A 24281-nucleotide genomic window follows, 5' to 3' on the forward strand; every position below is an offset into this window, starting at 1 on the left:
GAACATTGCAGAGGACTTACTACTGGCTTAACTTATTAACTGATAATTTATTCGTAATCAGTGGAGAAGTCCAAAATAGATTAAATGATTATTCATCTTAAACTTGTAAGCACACATTTGATGGATATTTTTTTTTCTCCTGTGGGTCTTTCACATCCCAGGTCAGAATTTATAACTCAGTTATATGGCAGCATTGTGATGGTGAGTGAAGGAGGGGCATGTGCTAATTACATGCAAATACACCGAGGCTGATATTTTCAAATAGGCCAAGAAAGCAGTGTGCACCCAAGCTGAGACGCTATTATTAGGGTTTCCTTTAACATTCTTTAAATGAAACTAGATGAACATGGAAATAATCCAACTCATTTGTCATCACTGTAGATTTCCATTGTACTTCTTCAGGTGTCATAGCAAGTCAGACGAAGGCATTCATTGGGTAACATGGTTGGCCATAAAGGAATAGACGTGACATGCCAGCTTCTTTTTGCTGCCTGGTAACATACAAAGGAGTAAAGGCTCAAAGCAATTTGGGACCTGCAGGACAGTAGATCTGAAAAGCTCAGCTTTCCTTCCACTCCTGAAATGCTCGCCACATGCTAGCAAGTCTTTCATAAATTCAAGCAACCCCCAAAAGCCCAGACCATTTATCCCAGCAGAAGAGCAGGTAAGAAACTTCCTTCCCAGGCTGCTCTTTCTTGTCCTGGAGGCATCATCATCATCACTCACTTCTGGATCTATCCCAGACCACCCATTCTCGCAGTCTGCACTGCAGATATGAAATTTTCTGCATGGCATATCATTAAAAACCTTATCCCTTAGTCAGATAATAACAGACATGAGGGACTCTGTAGGAGTCCCAGTAGGATTATGTCATTGTCCTAGAACTTCTCTGAAAAAGAAGGTATTATTAGGTCATGTTGCAAAAGGAACAAAATAGGCAATACATATTTTTGTTTTCTAGCCTTAGGCTGAGTAATTAAAAAATATTGAAAACTTTCTACACTAGCTCATCAACTCATTTTGCCACCCAACACTCATGTCAATGCTAGAGCATTGTGTGGAAATACGTGTTCATATGTCAGACTAAAACATGAAAAAAATTAATTTATTTCTCATTTATGGCAAGAGACAAGCCAAATAGTATACATATGACAAGTTCCCAGATCACATGATCATGCTTTCTCCAGTAGCACTAGTTGTCACCAATTGCTAGAGTTCTCAATTTCTAGATGTAGTGGCACTCAAAAACAAAGGCAAGTATTTTAGAAAATTGGATAGGAGAGAAGCTAAGAACAAGGACTTGAAACAATGCAACATTTACATAATGTATGCCAGAAAATTTTCCTTTATTAAAAAATGCTTTCCAGATAAATAACAGGCACTCAAGACAGCCATTATTTTCCTCTGCAATCATCCTTTCATGTAATCTATACAAGTATTCTCACAGGAATAATTACAAAGTATTCTGATGACTACTATTAACAATCAACTGAATTGCATTTCAGAATAGTTCCTCTCAGATTGTGACCATTTAAAAAGTATTGTCAACATATGCCCAGAAGTTTGGAGAGAAAATAGACTGAGTGTGCAAGGGAGGCAGAAAAAATGAAAGGCTCAGCCAGATAATTAAAGACACAGATGCAGAAGCTACATGTATGAAAAAAAGGATGAATAAAATTACAGAATTCAGGCTCATGAGGAAGAATTTAATTTTCCAAGCTTCACAAGAATAATCCTTATGAAATCTTCTTAGAAAGAAAAAATAGGATGCCCTCTTTTGAATTACTTCCAAATTGTGGAGAAAAAAATAGGATAGAACAATAGTTCAAATGACCATGTTTGAGGTTAACAGCAAAGCTTACTTCAGTTAGCATTACAAAGCATATAACACCAGATAGTTTTGCTAACCTCTGTCCTAGACTGTGAAGAGAATTGGCACAAGAAATTGCAAAGCCAGCAAAATGAATGTTTGGGTTTGGGTTTTGGGGGTTTGTTTTGAATCTTTTATTTCAGGAGTATTCTGATACCTGGAGAGTAGTAGCAAGTAGAAGTAAAAGTGTGGGAGTGAAGTTAGTGATTCAAGGAAGTAGAGATGTCTTACTTTGACATCAGTATTTTACAAACTTTTGGAAGAGATTTCAAAGAAAAGCAACACAGTAGAAACATGGAGTCTAACGAGAAGTTGAATACCAAAGGCAGAGCCTGCTCAAATACCTTTTTATTGATAACAGATTCTTCAGAGACAGGTAATGTAGTGTGCTAATCCATTCGTACTTAAATAAAATACTTTATCTGATGCTCATAGGAAATCCTTGGTGGCAATAAAAGAGAATCCAAGGTTAACAGAGTTGACTAAAGCAGAATTATCAGGATAAAAAAAGAAGAATGTCAAAAAAAGTATTCCTTAGGAATCAGACTTGAAATTGTCCCTGCTGCAAATAATAATATTTGACCTCTAGGTAAAACTAGGCAAAAGTCGAAGATGAAAAACAAACTTAGAGAGGTGTTGTTGAATCTGAAAAGGACCTAACCACAGTACAAGAGGAGTTGGATCATTTTGTCAGCTGGTCCAACAGAGGCAGTATGAAATCTAACAGAAGAAAATGCAGAAGCACTTATCGGGAGGCCAACAATAAGAACTCAGCTGTAGCCCTGCCCCAATGGCTGCTGCACCCCCCCTTTGCCCCGGAATTCCTCCCACCTTCCCGCCCTCTGCTCTGCTGACTCCACCTCTTTTTGCCCCGGTGTCTCCACCGTGTGATACGTCACACCTATGTGTTCACAGCCAGCCCTCTGATTGGCTGCCAGCTGCCCCTCCCACTTTACCCAGAAGGACATCAGAGCCGGAAGGCCTTTCCTGCTGCATACGTGAGGGCCACCATTTTGTTTTGGCCACCATTTTGGTTTAGCCACCATTTTTGCAGTAGGGAGCCACCATTTTTGACACCCCCATGCTCCCCGTGTTCACAGGCAGCCCTGTGACTGGCTGGCAGGACCAGCCGCCTGTTCACCTGAAACGGGAAGCCCCTGCCTGCGTACACGGAGGCTGCCATTTCTGATGATATCGTTCCCCACCTGTTTTCACACTGCTTTGAGACTGGTTTGTTGCTAATTTTTGAACATGTCATATCCATGTGAGCTCAGAGCACCCTCTGATTGGCTGCCCATGTCCTTTGGAATTAATCATAGGTACAAATATATATGTATATATGTCAGAAATCTGCATGTGGCTGAATGAGGAGGGAGAAGACATAAAGGTGCCATGATCTCTTCCCTGGCTCCTGTCTGGGCTTGCAGTAGGCAAAGAAAGCAGAATGGGTATAGGGGGACACAGGAGTTTGAAGGAAAAATTAAAAAGCTTGGAAAAGCCTGGCCAGCAGCCAACTCCCTAGTTCAAATGATCGTCCAGAGTTTCATTTCTTATGTGTGAGTACAGGCCTTTTCCAGCTGTGAGCCAGGACTGTATCCCAAGCTCCTACGGGGAGAGAATGGAATTCCCAGGGTATTCTTGGGGGCACAGCATCTGGCTCCTCTCCAGCACCCACAGGAGGGGAAAGGGGGCATAAATGAGCCCTCCATGTCCTGGACCTGGCTCTGAGAGGGCATTTGGAGGGGTCACTGGAGGACAGAGCGAGCAGGTTCCTCATGTGGTGGAACAGTGCTGGTAAGAGGAGGATTGTGGTGCTGGAGAAAGTACAGCATCCTGCCCTTTCAGAGAGATGTTCAGGGCCCCCAAGACCTGCCCCACACCTTCAGGAAGGGGGCAGGCATCTGGGCGTGCTGGCTCACGTCCTGCAGGTCCACCTCGGTGCCTGAGGTACCTCCTTATGCTGGACCCTGTCTGGAGCTCCTGAGACTTGTGGGACTGTTGCCTGGAGCTGACAGGAAAAGCTGGCATTTCCTTTCCATTTTGGCCCATGAATACCTGGGTCTGTGTCTGCCTGGCCGGAGCAAATGCCACAACTACCAAGCACCTCTCTGTGGCCTGAGATAGTGTCCCCCCCTTCAAGGGCTCGCTGTGTCCCTGACTTGCTGGGCTGAAGCTGGACATGACACACAACCTGCCCATTCAAACCTCCCTCCCTACACAGCCCTCTCCTCACTTATTTATAAGTTAAATAGATTCATCTCTATTATTCATCTAGTGAAACTTAGATCTCTACAAAATTAAGTGACCTGGCCATGTGGGATTTTTTTGCAGTCAATCTCACCTTGGCACTTTCAATCCTTTAGTCGATCACATTGTTTTTCTTTTTTCCTCCAATGTTTATGCATTGTCCTGAATTGTGAGTAATAGAATTTCATACAGAATTTTCAGACCAAATTGCTGAGTGGTCTTCAGTGAATTTAGGGTGTGTACTGGAAGAAAATATCCAATTAAAGATATCCTGGGACTACCTTCCAACAGTATAAAGGGGAAAATACCTAATTTTAAGATGGATCATGGCTGACATCTGAGATGGATGAGGATGATGTGTTTGGTTGTAATAAATTTGATCACAATCAATAAGGTCTCTCCCTGTCCTGTGACTTAGTCCAGTAAAGACTGTTCTCTGGCACATGTAACACTGCTATAACTTCTCTACCCATTGCTCCCCTGCTGAGACATCCAAAGATTTCATTAGCCTTTTGACCACATTTCAGTAGGTAAGTAGGTAATTTTGAGCCCTGAGCCATCAAGTAGAAACCTTGCAACAGCACTACAGGCAACTGAAGTATGAAAGAGGAAATGCATAAATAGAAGACTGTTCATTAATAAACAGTTTTGATACGCTAAGGCTGACATTTCTCAGAACAACTGCTTACAGTGTTACTCAAATTTACATCACAATAAAGGTTCAGAATTCAGCTTATCTAAGAAGCTGACTGATATTTTTAATAGGCGTTTCTTTGGTATTAATTTCCATCGTATCCAAGCACTTCAGAGGGAGAAGCGTGTGTGCTGTGAGAGTGTTTGAAGTGTTTCTCAGGATATTTACACTGCATTTATTCATTTTTACACCATACAGCATAGGACATTTCTGTTTAAATGAATGACAGAGCAAAACCCACACAGCTCCAGTCTGAAATTCATTTACGTCTAAATAGTTGTCTACCAATTCCCCCATATAAATGGCTTTTTTGCAAATAAACATTATTATGTTCCCAGATTGTTTAGACCTAAAGAAACAGTGCTAGATTTAGCTTCTTATTTAAGATTTCACCCTCTTCTTTTTTTTTTTTTTTTTTTTTTTTTGCAGCCTGTGGTTAATCTGATGAAAGAAATGTGATGTGATGTTACCGACTTCTTTAGCACCCAGAAGGAACAAAAGCAGGGTTCATCTGTGCTACTTAGAAAAGCCTTGTTACCCTATTTCCTCACACTTTTTATTGTACTGTTTCTCACAGTGCTTCTGAGTTAAGGAAATGGCATTATTTTCATTTCACACATGAAGGGCTAAAGCAGTTTGCGAAATACACAGGTTTGCAACCTGATGGTCCCAATTCCACAAATAATCAAATAATAAACAGGTCTAAAAGCCCAATTCTGGAAGTACTATTCACACAGTGACTTGGGTGACAAGGTCCTTATATGCTAAATAGGAAAGATTTTTGCACCTGAGCTGATCTTCATGACAGCATGGGCTAGTCTACAAGAAAAGTCTGTACCTTAAACTCTGTTCTTCAAGGACAAAGGCCACCCTGTGAAACTGGAATGCTGTGGATGGAACCCTTTTCTGTGCCAAGATCACTAGCTTCTCTTGCTGGTCTCAGTCACGTGCCCTAAACAGATCTTTCCTGAGGTATAGGAGATGCCACAGAATAGCATGGCATATCGCAGCTTTCACTTCAGTGGGCACAGACATCCCTTGCTTCCTGTGTCATGTCTGTCATTGATGTGGGTTCTCCAGGTGCTGAATCTAGCTTAAGTTGTCTCGATTCCATTTATATGAGAGAGAGGAGAAAGTATTTCTAGGGCATCTCGTTCCAAGGTGAGCATCTAGGGATTGATTAAGCTGCTCATACATACATATCTAATGTCATTTGAGACTTCCTTGGTTATCTAGGGTCTTCTTGGGTCTGCCAGATATGACACAGGTCCTCCTGGAGACCTGTACCCATCTGGAGGCAGCTGGAGGCAAGGCCCACATTGGCACAGGGTACTTACATGTGAGCAAAGGGTTTGCATGCTATGCCTGAGTGAAAGAGTAAAACCTCTAAGAGAGGCTTATTATTACTTATTTTCATTAATTATGAAAGGAGTTAGATATCTAGATTAGATTTAGCCACCTGAAACTGAGATCAATCCCACTCTGGGTATGAGAGGTTTTGTTGCACAGTTAGGTTAACAGTTTTAAAAAAATATCAGATAACTCTTTCTGCAAATGCTTCCTGTTCTGGGAATACTGAAGCACATAGATGTTTTATAAGTCAGGCTCAGTATTTAGCACTATGAAAAAAACAAATGTTTAAAATGAACAAGAACCTGTTGAGGCTTACCAATAAGCAGTATATATAATATTGCTATATCATTAGCTGTGATGTGCTATTAGATGTAATATGCATCTTTGTTATATATATTGTTCTTTCTCTGTTTATATATTAAACCAACATGATTATAAAGTATATGACTAAATCTGTAATAATGTATGTAGCATTAAAAAAAAAACTTTAATACTTATTAATATGCAAAATACTTCAGTAATTTAAATGTTCTGTGGGATTAATGACAGGGCTAGAAAAAATTTTTCTAGTCTTAATGCATCATTTAAAACCCCCATAGTCTCAGAACAAGGATCTTACAATAGGAAGGAAAAACACCTTTCAGTATAGCACTTCATCTGAAAAATTGGTTCAATACTTTACAGAATAATGGAATTATACTATTAACTAACGAATCTGAAATTATCAAAGAGAATGGAGAAGCACTTTCAACATGGTTACAACACTTGACATCCAGGAACATTCTCACTGAAATGCACATGTGTTGCTTTGAAAAATGTTCTGAAACAAGTGCTGAAGTACTTAGAATTTTTGTAGGGTTTATGTGGAAAGTAACCACTGTGTCTTTGACTATATTCTTTTCAAATGAATTATGATATTACTAGAAGTGCTGGATTTATAGTTACTTAACCATTAATAGGGTATGATCTGAAGAACAACAGTGAAAATGCTCCATGTGGCTCTAACCATGTGCCTCAAGTTTGACTTGAAGAACTTAAGGAGAAGAGTAGGAGCCCTGGGTATCTCTGTTGACTCAGCCAAGAAACATACAGTTGATGCTGCTACCTACCTATCAGCTGGCAGAAACAAGTACTTACACTCCCACACCTTTGTCTATCAGGTTAATTTCATGTAGGGACTGGGCAAACAGTAATGAGAAGAGAAAAGGAATTCAATCCCTCCAGGGAAATGCAAGAAAACTATTTTTATTAATCCTTGAGGAGCACTACTTAAACAAGCACCGTTAATGTTTTCCAAAAAGAGGGATGTAGCTCCTATTCTGTTTACTCCAGAGGACTGTCAAACTATGTGCCATGGTCTCCTCACATTATGAAAAAGAGGGGAACAAAAGTAGAAAACAGCCCTACTGCACCTGGACGGGAGAACAGTTACACTGGAGCTGGAGAACAGGCATGGCAGGGCCACCCTTTTGGCAGGCGAGATTTAGTGGGATAAATTGAAACAGCCAGTTGCCTCTGGTGAGTCACACTGAACCAACATTTAAGTAGCAACGCCCATTGTCTGTGTCTTACAATTTCTGTAGCAATTATGGCCAGACAGAAGTGCAGCCCTACTCCCTGTTATGCTGATAACAATGGCCACATCCCCGTTTGTGAACAGAGGCCAGTCTCTGTCAAAAGACTGTTGGATGGTGTGTGAGAGAAGTATGAAAAACCATTCCAGCTAGGATTCACATTCATGTGGCTCTGCCAGCTCCAAGTTATTCTTCACATTGTGCCAAGTACAGGATGAAATGCAAGTCAAAAAGGGAGGATAGCTCACCTTTCGCTATAGACCATATGGATGTCAGAATTTGCATGCTCTGTGGCTGTGCATGCTGATCACTTTGCCTTCATACTTCATCGGTAAGTGTTTTTCATATGTGACAGTATATTCACAACACACAGGCTTACCCTGTTATTCATTGAGAATATGTTCCTGGAAAGTGTGATGGTTAGTTATTCAACAGGAGGAGAGACTGTATGCAAGGATTTGAGAAATACATACAATTTAACCACACAGGGACAGTAACACACAAGGACTGCATGTCAGTATGCTGTGGCAATAAGGTCTTTCCCCTCATTCCAGTAACACTACTCAAAAAAGCAAAATCTTGATGGCATGAGTGAAGAACAAAGACAAGAGGGATGCATAGCCATACACAAGGTTCTCAGCATATTTCTGTTACTGTTTCTGTGATATGCAAAAAATATATTAGAGAAATATTTAAAATACTACATTGTAGCCTACTGTGTCTATACTCTCAGCAGTTATTTTAAGAGAAGCAGGTATTTGGTAAGGACACTTCAGTATGACTGGATGGCTCAGGGTAGTCTTGATGGAAAGAAAACCAGTTATGACAGCATTTAGCAGAGCACAATATGAAATGATTGATGATGGACCTCCAAAATGACAGTAGAAAAATGATAGAAACTGTGGAGTTGTTCTCCTGAGGTCTGATATGTACTTAGGTGTGCTGTATAACATGCAGCACCTTACCCTGCTTGAGTATTCTTCATGTAGAAAAGCTCATTCCAAATCCAGTAGCAGTAACATTAAAAACACAAGGCTATGCATTTTCTCCAGAATACAATTATTTCCTGTTCCACATCATCTTGTTTTCCTACTTGTTATTGTCTTTTGATCCTTGCCCTGTTTAGAAAGGCTTGAGATCATTTAGAACCTAACTGGAAAGTGAGTTGGGACACTTGGTTGCTGTGTTACAGAGAATTGACCATGACTTTTCAAGACCACTGTGCTATATACTTCTTTTTATATAGGTACCTTTGGGCATGAAACTGCTGTGGTGAAATCTAGAAATATTTGAGCTGATTTTCTTCAGATGGCTTGAATTGGAGAAATAGTCCAAACCCTTTAGCCCAGAGCTCCTTCCACAGTAGAGTGAGTGATCTCACACACAGCTCCATGCTACCAAAGCAAAAAGGCTCCTTGTAGCTGTGCTAATAATGCAAGGAGCCTGCGCTGTCATACTGCGGGTGCACAATGTACACAATATAATATAGCAGGTACTATAGACATGTTTGTGTTGGTATTTTCCTTTAGTCCTAAAAAGAACAGGGAAATCCCCACATCCATCTCTGTTCCTTGTAACTGCACTACTGCTTACACATCTTTCTTATGCTATTATTGCTCTGCAGTCCTCACTGCAGCATCCCTGTTTCTGCTGTTTAAGAGATAATGTAGGTGGGATTCATCTTCCATAATTGTAAATATTTATGACTGGGCTAGACTCCCTTTAGACTCCCTTTATAGATGCTGAAATATAAATGAACTCTTTTAGAGTATGGTTTATATGACTCCAATTTCAGATGTCTACTTTAAGATAAGATGAGTTGTGTTCCAGAAGTGTCTGTGCCTCTCCATCAGCTGTAGAGGGCATGTAGATTACTAACTCTAGGGACAGTGTCTACAATATTTATATCTATATTTGGACACATGAACTTTGCTTTCTGTGTATTGCTGGGTTGTGGGGTTTTTTTTCCATTGAGATTTGATTTGACTGGACTTTTGTAATATAGAAATAGGAATTTATTTTTGCCTGATAGACACCTTCAGTAAAAGCAACTTGAGCAACACATTGCTTGGAAGGGTCCTTTCTTTTCCTGTTCTCATGGATCTACTCTCACATCATGGAAAGAGGTGTGGGGTTCCAGTTTTTTGATGGGGGAGGGCTGAAGTGGTAATGATACCTGTGGGCGTATAGAATAGGGAGCAAAGCCTGTGAATATGCAGATTACCTCCCAGGATTATCAATGTCTTGGATATTCAACACTTCTAAACCTGCAGGCCTCCCTTTCTGTCTGGGGTGCATTGCTCTCTATCACCTATCACTTGAGGCAGTGGGAGAACTGCACTCCCATCTGTCTACATAGAGCTGTAGCAGGCAGATGTCTCTAGTCCTGCATGCTGATGTGAAAAGGCTGATAGCACTTCATAGATCACCCAAGTGCCTACTGCCTACAGCCTGAGCTCTTCCTGGCTTTTGCATTTCTGGGGGTGTTGTCTTGTGTAAGTGCTGGAATCCACTCTGTGGCTCTAAGCTGCATTTCAGTACTTTACATAGATGCAATGTAGATGAGCTCATGCTGTGAATTCAACTCTCCTTAGGATATATTCTGCACCAGCTTATTTGTGCAGAAGCCGCCCTTCACTGCCTCATCTGAGACTCAGCGCCATGTGATGAGGACATTGAATGGTCCTACTGCCAAAAGCCCTCCGCCCTGATATTTCCAATACCTCCAATAACCCTTCCCTTCCTAGAATCAGCTGCATAGCAGATGCTACTGTGATTTGATTTGCACAAAGCTTAGATTGTTTCCGTAGGCTTCTCCATAGATGTATGAAATTAATAACTGTACTGGAAATATCTTCATACAATCATCAGTTTCAATCTAGCTTTATTCCACATGTGCAGAACTAATGAGTTCAATGCCTCTATTAAGAAAATGAGTGTACGTGCATAACACAGATACAGTAGCAACCTTTGGGCCAAAGATACTAGCTAGAAATGTGCTCACTAACTCAATCACTTAACCTTCCTCTAAGCTTTCCATGTTCACCTATCCATACAGTCGCTCACTTGTGAATTGCTGGTACAGTACGTGGCCAAAGGGGAGGAAACTTACAAGAAGAACCTTGTAGAAAACCCTTTTTTTCACCCTTCTGGATATAACTGCACACTGCACATCAGCTGCAAAACACAAACAGATAAGCAGATAGAGGTTATTTTATTTGTATATGTAACACATAAAAAGAGGTTAAAAATATATATCCGTTGTCCACCAGTTGCTGAAATGACTGCAGTTATGCCTTTGGAAGTTCTAGTACGCATTACAATAAGGGCTAGAAATGTCATGAATTTGTTACGGGGGTTGTTTGTTGGGTTTTTGTTTGTTTGTTTTTTCATCCATTGAAGTATCTTCCTACATTTACAGACAGTTTAACCACACTGTAGATCCTCTGTAACACTGAACCTGTTACTCAATTACACATTTCAATGTTCAAAGTTAATACTTTGGCCTACTGCAGCCTGGATTCATGTAGAAATGTAGCATGTAGGTTGCCCACTAAAAGCAGCTAAGGGACTTTCCTTCATACAACATCATATGGAAATAGTATAATTTACCAATTTGCAAGGGGAAAATAAGATTTGGATGGTATCAGATGCTTCTTTTAATAAGTTGCAGAATAAACAGATTTTTTTTATTTGACAAAACTGGGGCAGCAATACACATTGTTCAAATTGGGACTTTGCATAGTCATAAAAAAATCCATATCTCCAGATGGCATTGAGAGGTCTCACTAGGAAAGCATAAAGTGATTCCTGACATGGCTTATGTGCTATATGAAAAAAGAAATTGCTCAGAGAATGAACAATGACAACAATGCCAAAGCAGAGAGCTTGTATGTTGCTTTCAGTTATGTCATTGTTCACTATTTATCTAGTTGAATATTTATGGAAGAGGTAACTGCTCAAAAAATTCCTTTTATAGAATCATAGAAATGTTGATTAGAATGTGGGTTTTTTTGGAGATCATATAGTTCAACCTTGTGCTTGAAGGGGGACTACCACCGACACTAGGTCAGGCTCTGTCCAGCCAGGTCCTGAAAGCCTCTGTGGAGGAAGCTCCCACAGCCCTTCCAGGCAACCCCTTTCTTGCAGCACTGCATGGTGAAAAAGCTGTTCCTCATCTCCAACCTCAGCCTCCCAAGGTGAAACTCATGCCCCCTGCTATATTGTAGCAACACTGAGAAGAGATTGAGAATTTGGCTCCAGTGTCTTTGTAACCGCCCTTCAAGTAGTTGTAGTTTGTGACTAGAACATGCCTTAGCCTCAGCTCCAAATGAGTTCAATTCCCTCAACTTCTCACAGTTTATCTGCTCTAGGCCCTGACCATCTTAGCAGCTACCTAACAGGTCCCCTCTAGTTTCTCAGTATTCCCCCTAGACCTTGTGGGTAGGGAGAACATGCCAAAACCCATATATTTAATTACTGCCCTGTACTCAACAGTGCTGAGCACAGGGCAGTAATAAATTCTTTTGATCTGGGGAGCACAGCCATAGCACAGCACGTTATAGAGTTGCATCAGCTGTGATGAGAAGACGTTGTTACCTTACATTCAGCCTGGCAATTGCAGCACCCTTCACTGGCTTCTCATGCTGCTCTGCTAGCTGGTTACCAGCCTGTATTGATGCACAGGCTTTGTCTGCTCTCGTACAGAGAGTTATGCTTTTTCTTACTGAACTCCATGAGGTTTCTGCCTGTTTAGTCCTCAGCATAAGTGCCAGGAGTGGACCATTGAATGGTTTATAGTTCACTGAATTTGAAAGATATTCAGAGATATGTTGACAATTGCATTGTCGGTGTGTACTAATGACAGCATACACGTAGTATGAATCCTGTGAGTCTTTGGGTGATTCTGACTTAGAACCTCTGTATAATCAATTAAGAAGTATTACAGATTTCATTTACATTTCATCTAGCATGGACACTAGAAATTAGTGGAGTCAATGGGAATTTTGCATTTAACTTTTATAGTTGCCATTGTTTTGAGTGGCAAGTTCTATAAAACAATGTTGGCCAAAGCCTTTGACCTGACATTTACCAAATTTTTTCTAGTAGAAAATGCATGAGTATCTTTAAAACAACAGTATTTCATACTAAAAAGTATTGGAATGTCTCAGGGTTTGGGAGAGGTAAGGTTTTGGCTGAGTATGAACTTTGCCAATTCAGTTTCTACTGTGTTCTGTAGTGCCTTGATCAACAGACAGATGTATTCAAATCTAGTATTTTTTGATAAAAACTAATCTTTCATTAAAGTATGAATGGTTGCTTTCACTGAGGATGCCTTATGGATGAACTGTCACAGCCTCCACTCCTGTGTCTTAGGCTCTGCTCTTTCATACATTTCAGGTGACCATCACACTGAGCTCTATTGGATTCAACACTGTTTTCCCTCCTGGTTGTTACGCACACAGGACTGTGGTATGAGGGGTGGCACAGGCTGCAGTGCCCTCACTGCTGTGAAGATACTTAGCAGCAATGCTCTGCCCTATCTGACTCAAGCAGTGCTATTTAGGTGTGGAGGGCAAAAAGATGGATGTTAGAGGTGAAAGGATAGCAGGGACTCCTTTGTTTACATAGGAAGGGCAAGAGTCTGCTTTTTTCTTGATTTGCCTTATTTTTGTGGTCTGGTGGACCTTTGGCTCCTGTCTGATAGCTATGAGACCCCAGAAAACTTAGCCGCACCTTATCAAAGGGTACCTTTTCAGCTCTGCTATGACCCATGATGCTGTTAGACTGACTTGCTCTATAAAAAATAATCCAACTTCTGACAACCTAGAATCTAAAGCCACTATAGTATGAAAAAATGTGTGTCTACGATGTGCATTGGTTGCACAAAGCTAGAGGATGGGCTAATGAAATTCCCATTGGCCTAGAGTTTACTTACATGAAAAAATCTTTCTTTTAAGGCCAGTTCTGTTGCAGTCTGGAGGAACATATAATAAATGATAATAAAAATAACCAAACGTGCAAATTAATAAATTAAAAAACCCACTGGCACATGTTGCTGCATGTGAAACTTTACCGTATATCAATTATTTTGCATTGCTAATGCAGACACCTTCCATTTATAAACCAACTTTAAAACTGTGAGGTTTTTTTACTATCGCTATTAAGTGACAGTGGTCTTCTAATATCAGTCCGTAGGAAAACACCTATTCTGTTTATTCCTTACTTTCTGGATAGCTCCCTGATGTTCAGCTTTGCTCATTTTCCATTTCACAGACTGACTTTACTTCAACTGAAACTGTCAAGCAGTAATTCAGTTCTTAACTAGATTTGTGGTGGTGAGACAGAGGGTAACATAAAAAGGCAGAACTTATTGGCACGATTCATCATCATTGTTTATTGCACACTCGAGCCTACTGGGCAGGAAATGTTATTAAATTGGAAGATGTATCAGAGCCTTCTGAATTTGTCAGGAGGAGCACCTTAAATCTCTGGAAGGGCTGATGTGCTCAACTCACATTCAGTCCCTCTGAATGGGTGCAAGAATATAGATGGTGTTCCAGGTTAAGCTCTGCAAGGGAGAACAGCTGGCATTGTGTTCACACAGTGACAACGGTTTCTGTTAAGGACTAATGTGTAGAAGGCAAATAGTTGTGGCAACAATTATGCTTACCTGTTCTTTTGGGGTGTAGGGCATAACCACATCTACTTGGTTACTGTCTGTCAAACACAAGTGTCAGGGGCTGTTAGGGAAGTCCAGAATCTATGTTTATTTTTGAGTAGACAGGTCAGTACTAGTAACTAGTTGTATTGAAACACAAATGGGGTAAAACATGAATTGTATGTCAAACTAGTAAGTGAAAATAATGAAGTTCCTGAAGGGAAAAGAGATTTCTTAGTGCAAGTTTAATGAAATACTACAGAACAATTAGGTGTAATTGGTTTTTGTGAAATAAAACTTCTTTTGGAAGAAAATCCCTTGGTGGTAGGAACATACAGAAAGTATAAATATAACAAGCTTAGATAGGGGAATCTGTGGGATCATGAGAAATCTGGGAAGTTTCTGCATTTTCTGTAGGCCAGCTGTCAGCTCCAGTGTTACTATGGACTGGAATCCTGAAAAGGAATAGGGATATCACAGTCAGAATGGGTCAAGACTGGCCATTCTATGGTCATGAATGTATAGAGACAGGAATTAAATTGCATTTGAAGAGGATAAACCAAGACACTCCTACTTAACAATAAGTGGCTGCCAAAGAAATTATACTTGTAAAAATGCAGAGTATATTTTTACCAGTAAATTTCATTGTGTAAGCACATCCAAAGAACTAGCTTTCGGTGTACTGAAAATGTTGGGATTGGGAAAGTTTTGAAACCAAATTTGATTGCAATTTTTAAATTATGAAGTCTTTACATTCAAGCAGTTTATGCAAAAGACCCAGCTGATTTCTGGATTTCTCTTTGAATTTTGTAGGATATTCTTCTCACTTTATGTGAGTCCTATAGATAAACCTCAGCCTTAAATCTTTTAATTTACTGGCTGCTCATGTTGATTATTGAAAATATTTTTAAAGACTCTTTTGAAATTCCTTTCCAGAACACCCTATCAGAAAGGTAACACACTGTTCCTCTTCTCTTAGGCAAATTTTCAGATGTCTCTTTCTACTTTGTTAAGCTCTCAACTTCTATAAGAAAAATACAACCACCAACATATGCACACAATACTTGCATTTTCTGATAATGTGTATTTATTTGTATCCAGAAATACAAATGTTGGGATCAAAATACGAATATAAATAGTATTCTAGACGCACAGCCCTACTCCTTAACACAAAGTAAACTGGGATGGATGTGGTCAATAAGGGAAAGTCGTTGTCTGAGAACTTGAGGAGATGAAGCACACGGGTGTTTGACTTTTCTGGTTAGGTCAGTCTGGGGGATCACTAGGATGGCTATCTAACTTAGAATGACATACTGGTACTAGTGCTACCTGTATTATTCAAGGCACATTGGGCACATAATTGTACTTTCATTTCACTATGACGCCACAAGCTGCACTGCTAGCAAAGAAATCACACACCCCTAAGAAAAACTTAGGAAGGAAGGATAATTAGAAATCTAAAATTTTATTTGGGTTCTATAAGAAAGTTCAATTTGGCACATAGTTGGCAGTTTTTATGTGATTCCTAAAATTGCACTCACTTGAAATTAAAAAAAAAATCCATATGTTGTCATGCTGGGAAAAAATGTTTTGAGAGCAGTATACTGAGAGTTTGAAACAGGATTATATGAGGTGTTTGATGACTGCCTGTGATAGCCATAGACTGGGCTCAGATTCCCTCCAGCCTAGCGATCCGCGATCCTACTTATGACAGCCACATGTTGATCCATGATTCACGGTTGGTATTGCATGTGACTGTGGATGACAATAGTCACAGGACTCCTTAATGACTACAAAAGAGAGTATGGGGGACTGATACTGTAATCTCTCTGCACAAGGTTTCCCACTGTTGTTCAGAGGAATGCTTTTTGGTGGAAGCTTATTCTGAAATTTTGTTTCCTTCGGAGTGCTCTGTCTGGCAGTGCCATACTTCCCTGGTCTGCCTGTGTAATACTGTCAGATGCAATTATTTTACCAGCTTTCCATGAGTTCAACAGCAGCTCACATTTTAAGGATCCCATGTGGTCTGTAAGTATGGAATGGACTCTGTAGCATGTTCTGTTCCACATTCATTTGTCAGCAGTTTTTTTAAAATATGTCATCAATATTGTTCTCTTCATCCATTTTCTATTAATGTGCAATTTAGAAATTTTGGCATTTACCTGTTTTAGGCCTTACTTTAAGTACGTAAATCACAAATCTAACTTTAAGTACTTAAGTTACAAATCTGCTCTCCACAAGCTTTGAAGCTAGTCAATGGCTACTCAACCCTGCCAGAATATGATCCAAAGCTCTTCCTGTTTGCTTGTAAGAATATTTTAACTTAACCCCCTCTTCTGGTCAATGGTCTTGATTGATGGAGGAAGTTTTTGACTCAGACCTAGAGGCCGTTTCTTTAAAACTTGTAATCATAACACAGTCTCAATAACAAGCCATCACCACCTTCACTGTGGATATTTCATTCTTCATATTTTATAATACCTTGTGTCAGTACAGCTTCATCTCTCCCAAGCGCTGCCATAGGCTCCAAGAAGGTAAAGAGACATTAGGAGATACTAAGTGCTGTATTAAACACTAAAGGGAGCACCTGGGTTCCCCTATAAGAAGCTCTGCAGGCTGGCTTAGGCCTCCAAGTAAAGCTGAGTTACGCGAGTGCTTCCATGACACTAAACAGGTTGTTGTGGCTCCTCTGTTTAGTGTCATTCATTACCTAGATAAAAGAATACCTGGCAAATAACTCACTATCAGTGCCTGGTTTGCCTGGTTCAGTCCTTAAGAAAGCCAGCCCAGACATATGAATAAACATAACTACGTGTCTTCTGCTGTCTTACTTTGTCCTTCATAAATAGCAAATGATTAGAAGATCAAAATGCATGTTTTGATATCAAGTAGAGAATTCTCAGGTGTCCCAACTCTGAGGCACTGAACTTCATGATGAATTTTATTGTCTAATTTCACATATCTTCTAGGAAAACCCTTGAGGACTCCAGATGCATACAGACACTGACTTGAGGACCCACCACAAAAGAGAAAAAATAAGAGAAAGTAAAGTTTGTAGACAGGAGCACATCAACACAGATCTTGGATATCTCCCTTGAGGAATGTCAGCGGTCACTATCCAAGTGCTTGAATTCAGTCACAATCCAAAGTTATTTAAAGAAACAGCTGCTAGGTAAATTGGATGCTTACAACAATATTTATCCCTAATTCAGGACTTAGTCTTAGACAGGGTTATAGGGTAGCATATCTCTTTGAGTTATCCACCACAGGTACAGTGTACAAAAGTTTGCTCTTTAACTTGTCAAAGCAATGCAGTTCAAACAGGGCTTATTTTTTCTGTTGAAACATCATTTCACTTTAGATATAAAACATAGGTTTGTTTTTAGCATCTAAAATAGTGACCTAAATGGTGAGGAAAGTAGATTCTCTGTTTGTTTTCCAGAGAAACCATGGATGCCAGGGGAAAAGGTAAAACTATTAAGGCCACTGAGTCTTGAAGTAAGGCCTTTTTTTTTTTTTTTTGCCTGTTTTTTTGCCAGTCTTCTGGGAGGTGACCTGGATGAGGTAAACATCAGCCTTGAGTTTATGCTTTGCATCTCTTGGTGGAATTAAGTTGTTGAGTGAAGAAGGAAGGATTCTGCTAAACTGCTGAAATCCCACTGCAGTTTTCTTGCTAGTTAAGAATTAAGAAACCTACAGACTGCTTAAAAAAATAAAGAAAAATCAGACAAATTCTCAATGTGTAATTGAAATCATCTAGACTATTGATCACACACTGTGGTGCTTAGGAAGAACTCCAGCAAGGTCATTGTGCCTCTTTCTAACTCTCGGGCCAGGAATAGTATATTCTTCAATATCAAGAAATGCTAACAGCACTAAGCCACACTAATGTAACAGGCACAAAGATTTCACTGTAAGCAAGAAGAAGAATATATTGTGAAAAAAATCATCTAATTGTGTGGGCAGTTAAAATTATGCAATATGGCTTGCCTTTCCTCAATGCTTTATAGAAACCCAGAAGGAGCAGCCAATGGGAAAAGTACAGTCTCTTATGGACAAGTTGCAGTGGGCACTTTGTTTTACAGCTTAGAAGGTAACACCGACCCTCCAGATGGTGAGGCTAGTGGAGCAGGACAGAGTCATTTTTCTAAATGTATGGTGAAATTTGGTGTAAAAAGGAGGTAAGCATCCTTTCCTTTCATGAAATTACCAAGTAAGGTGAGTTGTGATAAATTCATGCAGCAACATGAGATGCTAGACTCAGACACATTAGGGCTGCAAGTGTTTGAGGTAGCTCTCCGAGTTATTCGGCAGGATGCCTCCAGTTCCAGAAATATGATTTCCTATCATCTAAAGGCTCATGTGTCACTGCTGTTCCAGCTGATGAATGTGCAAACCACCAGGTGGATGATTTGGAATTAGCTGTGGGCAGTTGGTGGGAAGAATTGAATAAGAGTAGTGGGACAGAAAACTGCACAGCAGTGAAAAATAATTTCTTCCTCCTCTTTTAGCTTCACTATTCATCGCTGTCTCTGTGAGGACAGTTCTGGCTTTTTTGATTCTTCCTCTTGTAATTTTTATCGGTTTTATTGGTATGTGCAATATACCAATATACAGTTGAGAGCTGATGAAAGACAAAATAAGCATCTGAAAGAGAAGAAAGGTTATCAAAGTGCCTGAGGTGTTTTAATCTACAGCCATACTTCTTGATTAGAAAGTTACATTAAAATTGTGTGGTCTGGACATGGAGACAGCATAAACTGGATGCAAGTTCTTGTACGCTTATTCTTGGCTGTAAAAGAAGGAGCTGTCAGTATGCTAGGCATCAGGGCCAGAAGAACTGAGAAGACTGAATTAAGCAGACCAGTATTTTTATACATTCTTAATTGCCTTGAAAATGCTGCCCTCAATGCAGGAAAACACTGTCCATCAACTTCTAACTGAAGGAGGAGAATAAGAGGTTTGACTTTAGAACCTCCTGGGAAAAGTTGGTTATCTAAACAAACCCTCACAATTTTTTCTGTAACTTCAAAAAGGAGGGAATGTAATGTGAAGATACTTGATTTTGTGGTTTTACATACATATCCAAATGCGTTCATTTCACTAGTAATTTGGTTTTGCCTTCCTCCGTTCCCTTCCGTTCCTTGGAAGGGTAAAAAAGAAGTACTAAATAACAAAAAGTAGTAGTTGATTAAATGCAAGTCATGAACATGAAATTATCTGATAAGAAAATGTTCTAAAATGCTAAAATGTTGTTCTTAAATTTCTCATTGGACAGTGCACAGAAGTGTTAATTTTTTTCAATTTGCGAAGGAAGCAAAAGAATATCTGGAAGTTAATGAGGATATTCTTACTACTACAGAAGGATATGGCACATAGATTTATGGACACCTATATCTAGGTGTGTAGAATAATTGCATTTTGAATGATGCAGAGCCTAGAAAGCTTATCTTCCTGATCTCTATGGTTTTTCAGTGGCTGCCAAAGCACAGAGCAGTGAAGCAGAGAGGCTAAACCAAGCAACTAGGAATAAGCAGAGGAATGCATTCTGGAACCTGCCAGCCTGCAGCCACTCACCTTGCATATAAATCAATTTTTTGCACATAATCCCAGAGTAGAATGTATTACACAGTAGAATATGTCCTCTGCTGTCAGTATAAGAGTGGAAGCCAGTAGTGTCTGCAGATTCTTTCTTGGTTAGGACGGTGGAAAAAAGTGGAATTATATGTTTCCAACTTCTGTTTATTAAAGCACTCAGAAAACAGAGGCAATATGAATGGACTTAGCATAATCAGTCTTCCAAGGAAGGATCTGATGGGATTGCATGCTTTTAGCAGGAATGGGTAGCCATGAGCAGAAGTATAAGAAAAGTATATGCTCATCATCTAAAATGGGAATGTTCCACTTCCACACTTACTCCCAGGACATTCACTCAAGTACGCAATTGCTAGGTAAACCTCACTTTACCAGTTCAAGATCTAATGGTGGAAGGCATCTTCTTGTGCCTCATCTGTCTCAATACTCCCACCAAAATCAATTGATTGTGCAGAGGGTTTGCAGGATCAGGCCCCTAAAGGATAATTGCTTCCATTCTTTTATATAAGCTTGAAATATTTCTAGTATTCTTGCAAAATATGGCTGAAGGTGGCTGTTAGAGTAGATTAATTCATAATTAGAGAGCAGGATATTCAACTTCAACTCAATCACCTTCTTGCACTGCTGAAAGTATATCTCTCCATAATTCCAAGTGCAGGACACACAGGTTTACGGAGTAATAGATTTTACAGAGTAATTTGCTACTGAGAGTTAGCAAAAACTTCAGCATGTATTTTGAAATCAGAAGCTTATCATGAGTTTAGAAAATACCAGACTGGGCAGATTTTGCTAAAAATAAGGTTTTGATCCTGCCCCAAAATATTTCTTCTCTGTGCTTCTAATTTGGATTTTGTCAGTCCTTAGAGAATTTATTCCCCTCCTCCACGTAAACCAAGCTCTGTCTCTGGTATTTTAGGCAAGTGAAAAACAGAAGAAAGTATTTTGAATAACTACAGTTAGCTTCTGTGTTAGTAATTTTTTTCAGTTAAAAACTCACTGGAAGCACAGAGCAACAGCAATGACAGACAGTGATGTTTCAAAGAACATGACAGCATTTCCTTTCCTTTAGAATTACCATTGCATTAGTTTTTGCTTGTTTGCAGGATTTTCCTTCTGAGGAGAAAAAGAACTGCTCTTCAATCACATCTACACTCATTTTTTATCAAATACTGTGTGGAAGAGACACACATTTTTTAGATGATAAAAAAACTATCAGGTCCTCCAGAAGAGAAAAAGAATAGAATTTTGGTTTTAGACATGTTTTAACTTTAATCTTTTGTAACCATTTGTCATCCAAAGGATAGTGAAAAGCCATTGCTATTTAATTTTGAATCTGTTTTGTTTGCTTAATGACAATTACTGAGACAGTCTGTAAAAGATGTAATCTAGTTTAACACTGTAGTTTTTGAAAAAATAGGTAGTTTAAGAATTTAATGGTCAAAAGCTTGAAAAGTACAAAATAGCTTTTTAGGGTAAAATATAGTTCGTAGTTTAGGAAAAAAATGAAAACAAGCTTTTTCTACATGTGGCAACTATTCCATGTTTAATCCAAGTGAGACAATTGAGTTCCCGTAATGCAGTATCCAAGTCAAAAGTGTTCAATCTTCAGCTCAGACTCAGGGAACAACTGCTGTGAGTAAGAACTGCAGTATTTGACTTTATGGAAGGAACAAAAAATGACCTTTGGCACACATGTTTTTCAATTTTGTAAAATAACTTTGAGAGAAAAAATAAGAATGCATGAAAGCACTTTTTAGTAAATTGCAATCTGAAGAAGGTCACATATTCTTAGTGCTATTTATAGGGATTTTTACTCATGGCCTATCAACTATGATCTGCTACAATGACATAAACAAGAAGGAATCATGTCCTGCTTCAAGGAGAGTAATCTAGAAATCAGTGACCATCCTGTGTTTAACCAGTCATAAAAAAGACAGTTAAAAGCTTGAAAAACTGTAGAAGTTATGCCTACAGCTGCCTCAGAGATAGGCAAGTCTTTTATTTATATCAAAATAATAGCTTTCTTATAACTCTGCCTTTTCACCTTAAGTTAAAACCAATATGTAACTGGCTAATTCCATGAATCCCAGACCTTTGCAGAAAGTAACGTCCATGTTTTGATCCCACCAGAGACATTTCTTACTGTCTTTTGGTGGTTTCTGTATAGAAAGGAGATCATCAATGAAATATTTCCAAAACCTGTGGGACATAGCTCAAGCAAGTTTAAATACAAATGAGTGGTTTCATTGGCTTTGGCTTATTTGCCAGTGCCAGTGTATGTTGCTCTGAGCCTCAGGGATATGGCAGCATTTTGAAGAAAGTATGGGAACGAAAAACAAAAATGACATATTTAACCTTTGCCTGAACTGTGTATAGCTTCTATGCCAAGGGAGAATAGTAGAGATTCTAATGTACAAGAATTATTCATAAACATCGCTTACACTACAAATTCAGCTGAATTTTGTAAGAATCTTTTCCTTAAAATGAATAGCAGTAAGGAGAGAATTCTTCCATGTTTTTCTTTTTCAGGCAATTATATATTAAAATTCTTCATCAGGCTCTGTGATGGTGAAGGTTAATGTGGCCTTTATAATTTGAGATGAAACTGACCATGTCCTTCACTTTTTCTGCACTTTCACCATCCCTCCACAGTGTGAAAACAGCAGTCTTCACCACTACAGGCAACATTTAAAGATAGAGGTATCCAACCCAGTAGACCAGGTTAAACAGCAGGAAGGATGTAGGAAAAAAGACCCTAGAGTAAGAGTCCAGTTCTAAGATGTCTATGTGAATCCGTCCTCTCCTCCATGAGCCTGATTTACACTCTTCATAACAACAGAAAAAGCTCTGGCAGTCTTTCCCATCCAGACATTCATAGACACACGCATCTTCAAATTCTTGCCAGTACATGGCATTGTTCAATGTGATGACTGTAGTTGGTGGTCTCATATCAAGTACAGAATAATTCTGAGGAGAGAAAAAGAAACCAACAGTTTGATATCTTCCATGGATGGTGCAGATCACAATTAATACTCATGGGAAAAAATCACAGGAGCTGAGAATAAGAGGTCAATACTATAGGAATTCTAGATTTAGGGAGCATCTTTCTTTCCCTCAAAAAAAGATTTTCAGATGAACTTCCATAGAGACATTGTGGAGCAGCAAGCTGAATAATTCTAGGTGTATTTTCTACTTGGGTGACTCAAGCATATATTTCCTAGTAATCATTGTTTCACACTTAGGAGTTCACTTGCCTGTCAGAATATTATTTGCAAGTTGCTTTAAACACTTGCAGCTACTACATTTAAGAATGGATTCTGAAAAATAAGGAAGATGTCCCCCCTCCCCATTTAATTACTGAACAATCTCCACTTAGTATAGCTGCATTCACTGCCTCTTTGAGATGATTTATAAAAACAGATATGGTCAGCAACAGATAGTGATGATTTCAGTACAGGATTTCAAAATGCCATCCCTAGGCATGTCCCCTTAGTGTTTATCACACTAACCGTGCTCAGAAATAGGACACTCTGGTATCACACATCCTCGCAGTACCACTTGCACCTACAGACCTCTCCTTCTTCAATGTTCTCCTTATTTACACTTTGTCAGCTTTTCTGTCACACCATTTCCTTTTCATGAGAGGTGCTTTCTCACAATAGTCTTCTCTCTCATCGAGCCACCCATTCCATCCTCACAAATGTCACCTCCTCCACTGGCATCACTAGGAAAGGTCCCATCAGCTTTGCTGCCTGTCTGCACCGCCCCGACAAAGCAGACTCCAGTCCTGTCAGCACAGTTTTCTCCAACCTGGGGGTCCTTCAGCTCCCTGAGATTGCGCTGAGCACTGCATTTGCCTGCAGAAGCATACTGGGTATGCACTAACAAGCTATTCACACCTCTGCATCGTGCCTGTTTGCATTCTGGAGGATGGTCTGGGCCCCAGCTTCCACACTTACTATACATAGTACTCAATTGTTCCTGTTGAATGTGCTGGGCCGTATCTGAAAACTTTCACTCTGGATGTGAAACACATCAGTGATATGACTGATGTGCCTCAGTGGAAATTTTCCTGTTTCTATTGACTTAATTTTCTTTCTACAAAACCTTTGGTTTGGCACATGATAATATTACCCATGTCATTAAAAATGCTGGTCCCTGAGCTAAGAACTTGACATGGCATCTCTCTGCTTAGGTGTTGGCATCTCCAATATAGATAACTGCATCTGAACAACTGCCCTATGGTATCTCCAGCCAATTACTTCTAGGACACAAGTCATCTCATCA

General features: G+C 39.5%; 1 protein-coding gene across 2 annotated transcripts in view; it reads right to left on the reverse strand.

Annotated features, from left to right (window-relative positions):
• Positions 1–22682: 22682 nt before the first annotated feature.
• The window catches only part of GABRG3 (gamma-aminobutyric acid (GABA) A receptor, gamma 3), a 332814-nt gene continuing 331215 nt past the window's right edge, over positions 22683–24281 (reverse strand). For both annotated transcript variants that reach the window (XM_010580475.1, XM_010580474.1), the window contains one exon: positions 22683–22961. In XM_010580475.1, the coding sequence (XP_010578777.1) occupies positions 22683–22961 (279 nt within the window). The remainder of the gene's footprint in view (positions 22962–24281) is intronic.

This window comes from Haliaeetus leucocephalus, unplaced genomic scaffold (assembly GCF_000737465.1).
Source record: "Haliaeetus leucocephalus isolate CR32 unplaced genomic scaffold, Haliaeetus_leucocephalus-4.0 Scaffold712, whole genome shotgun sequence".
NCBI classification, from domain to species: domain Eukaryota; kingdom Metazoa; phylum Chordata; class Aves; order Accipitriformes; family Accipitridae; genus Haliaeetus; species Haliaeetus leucocephalus.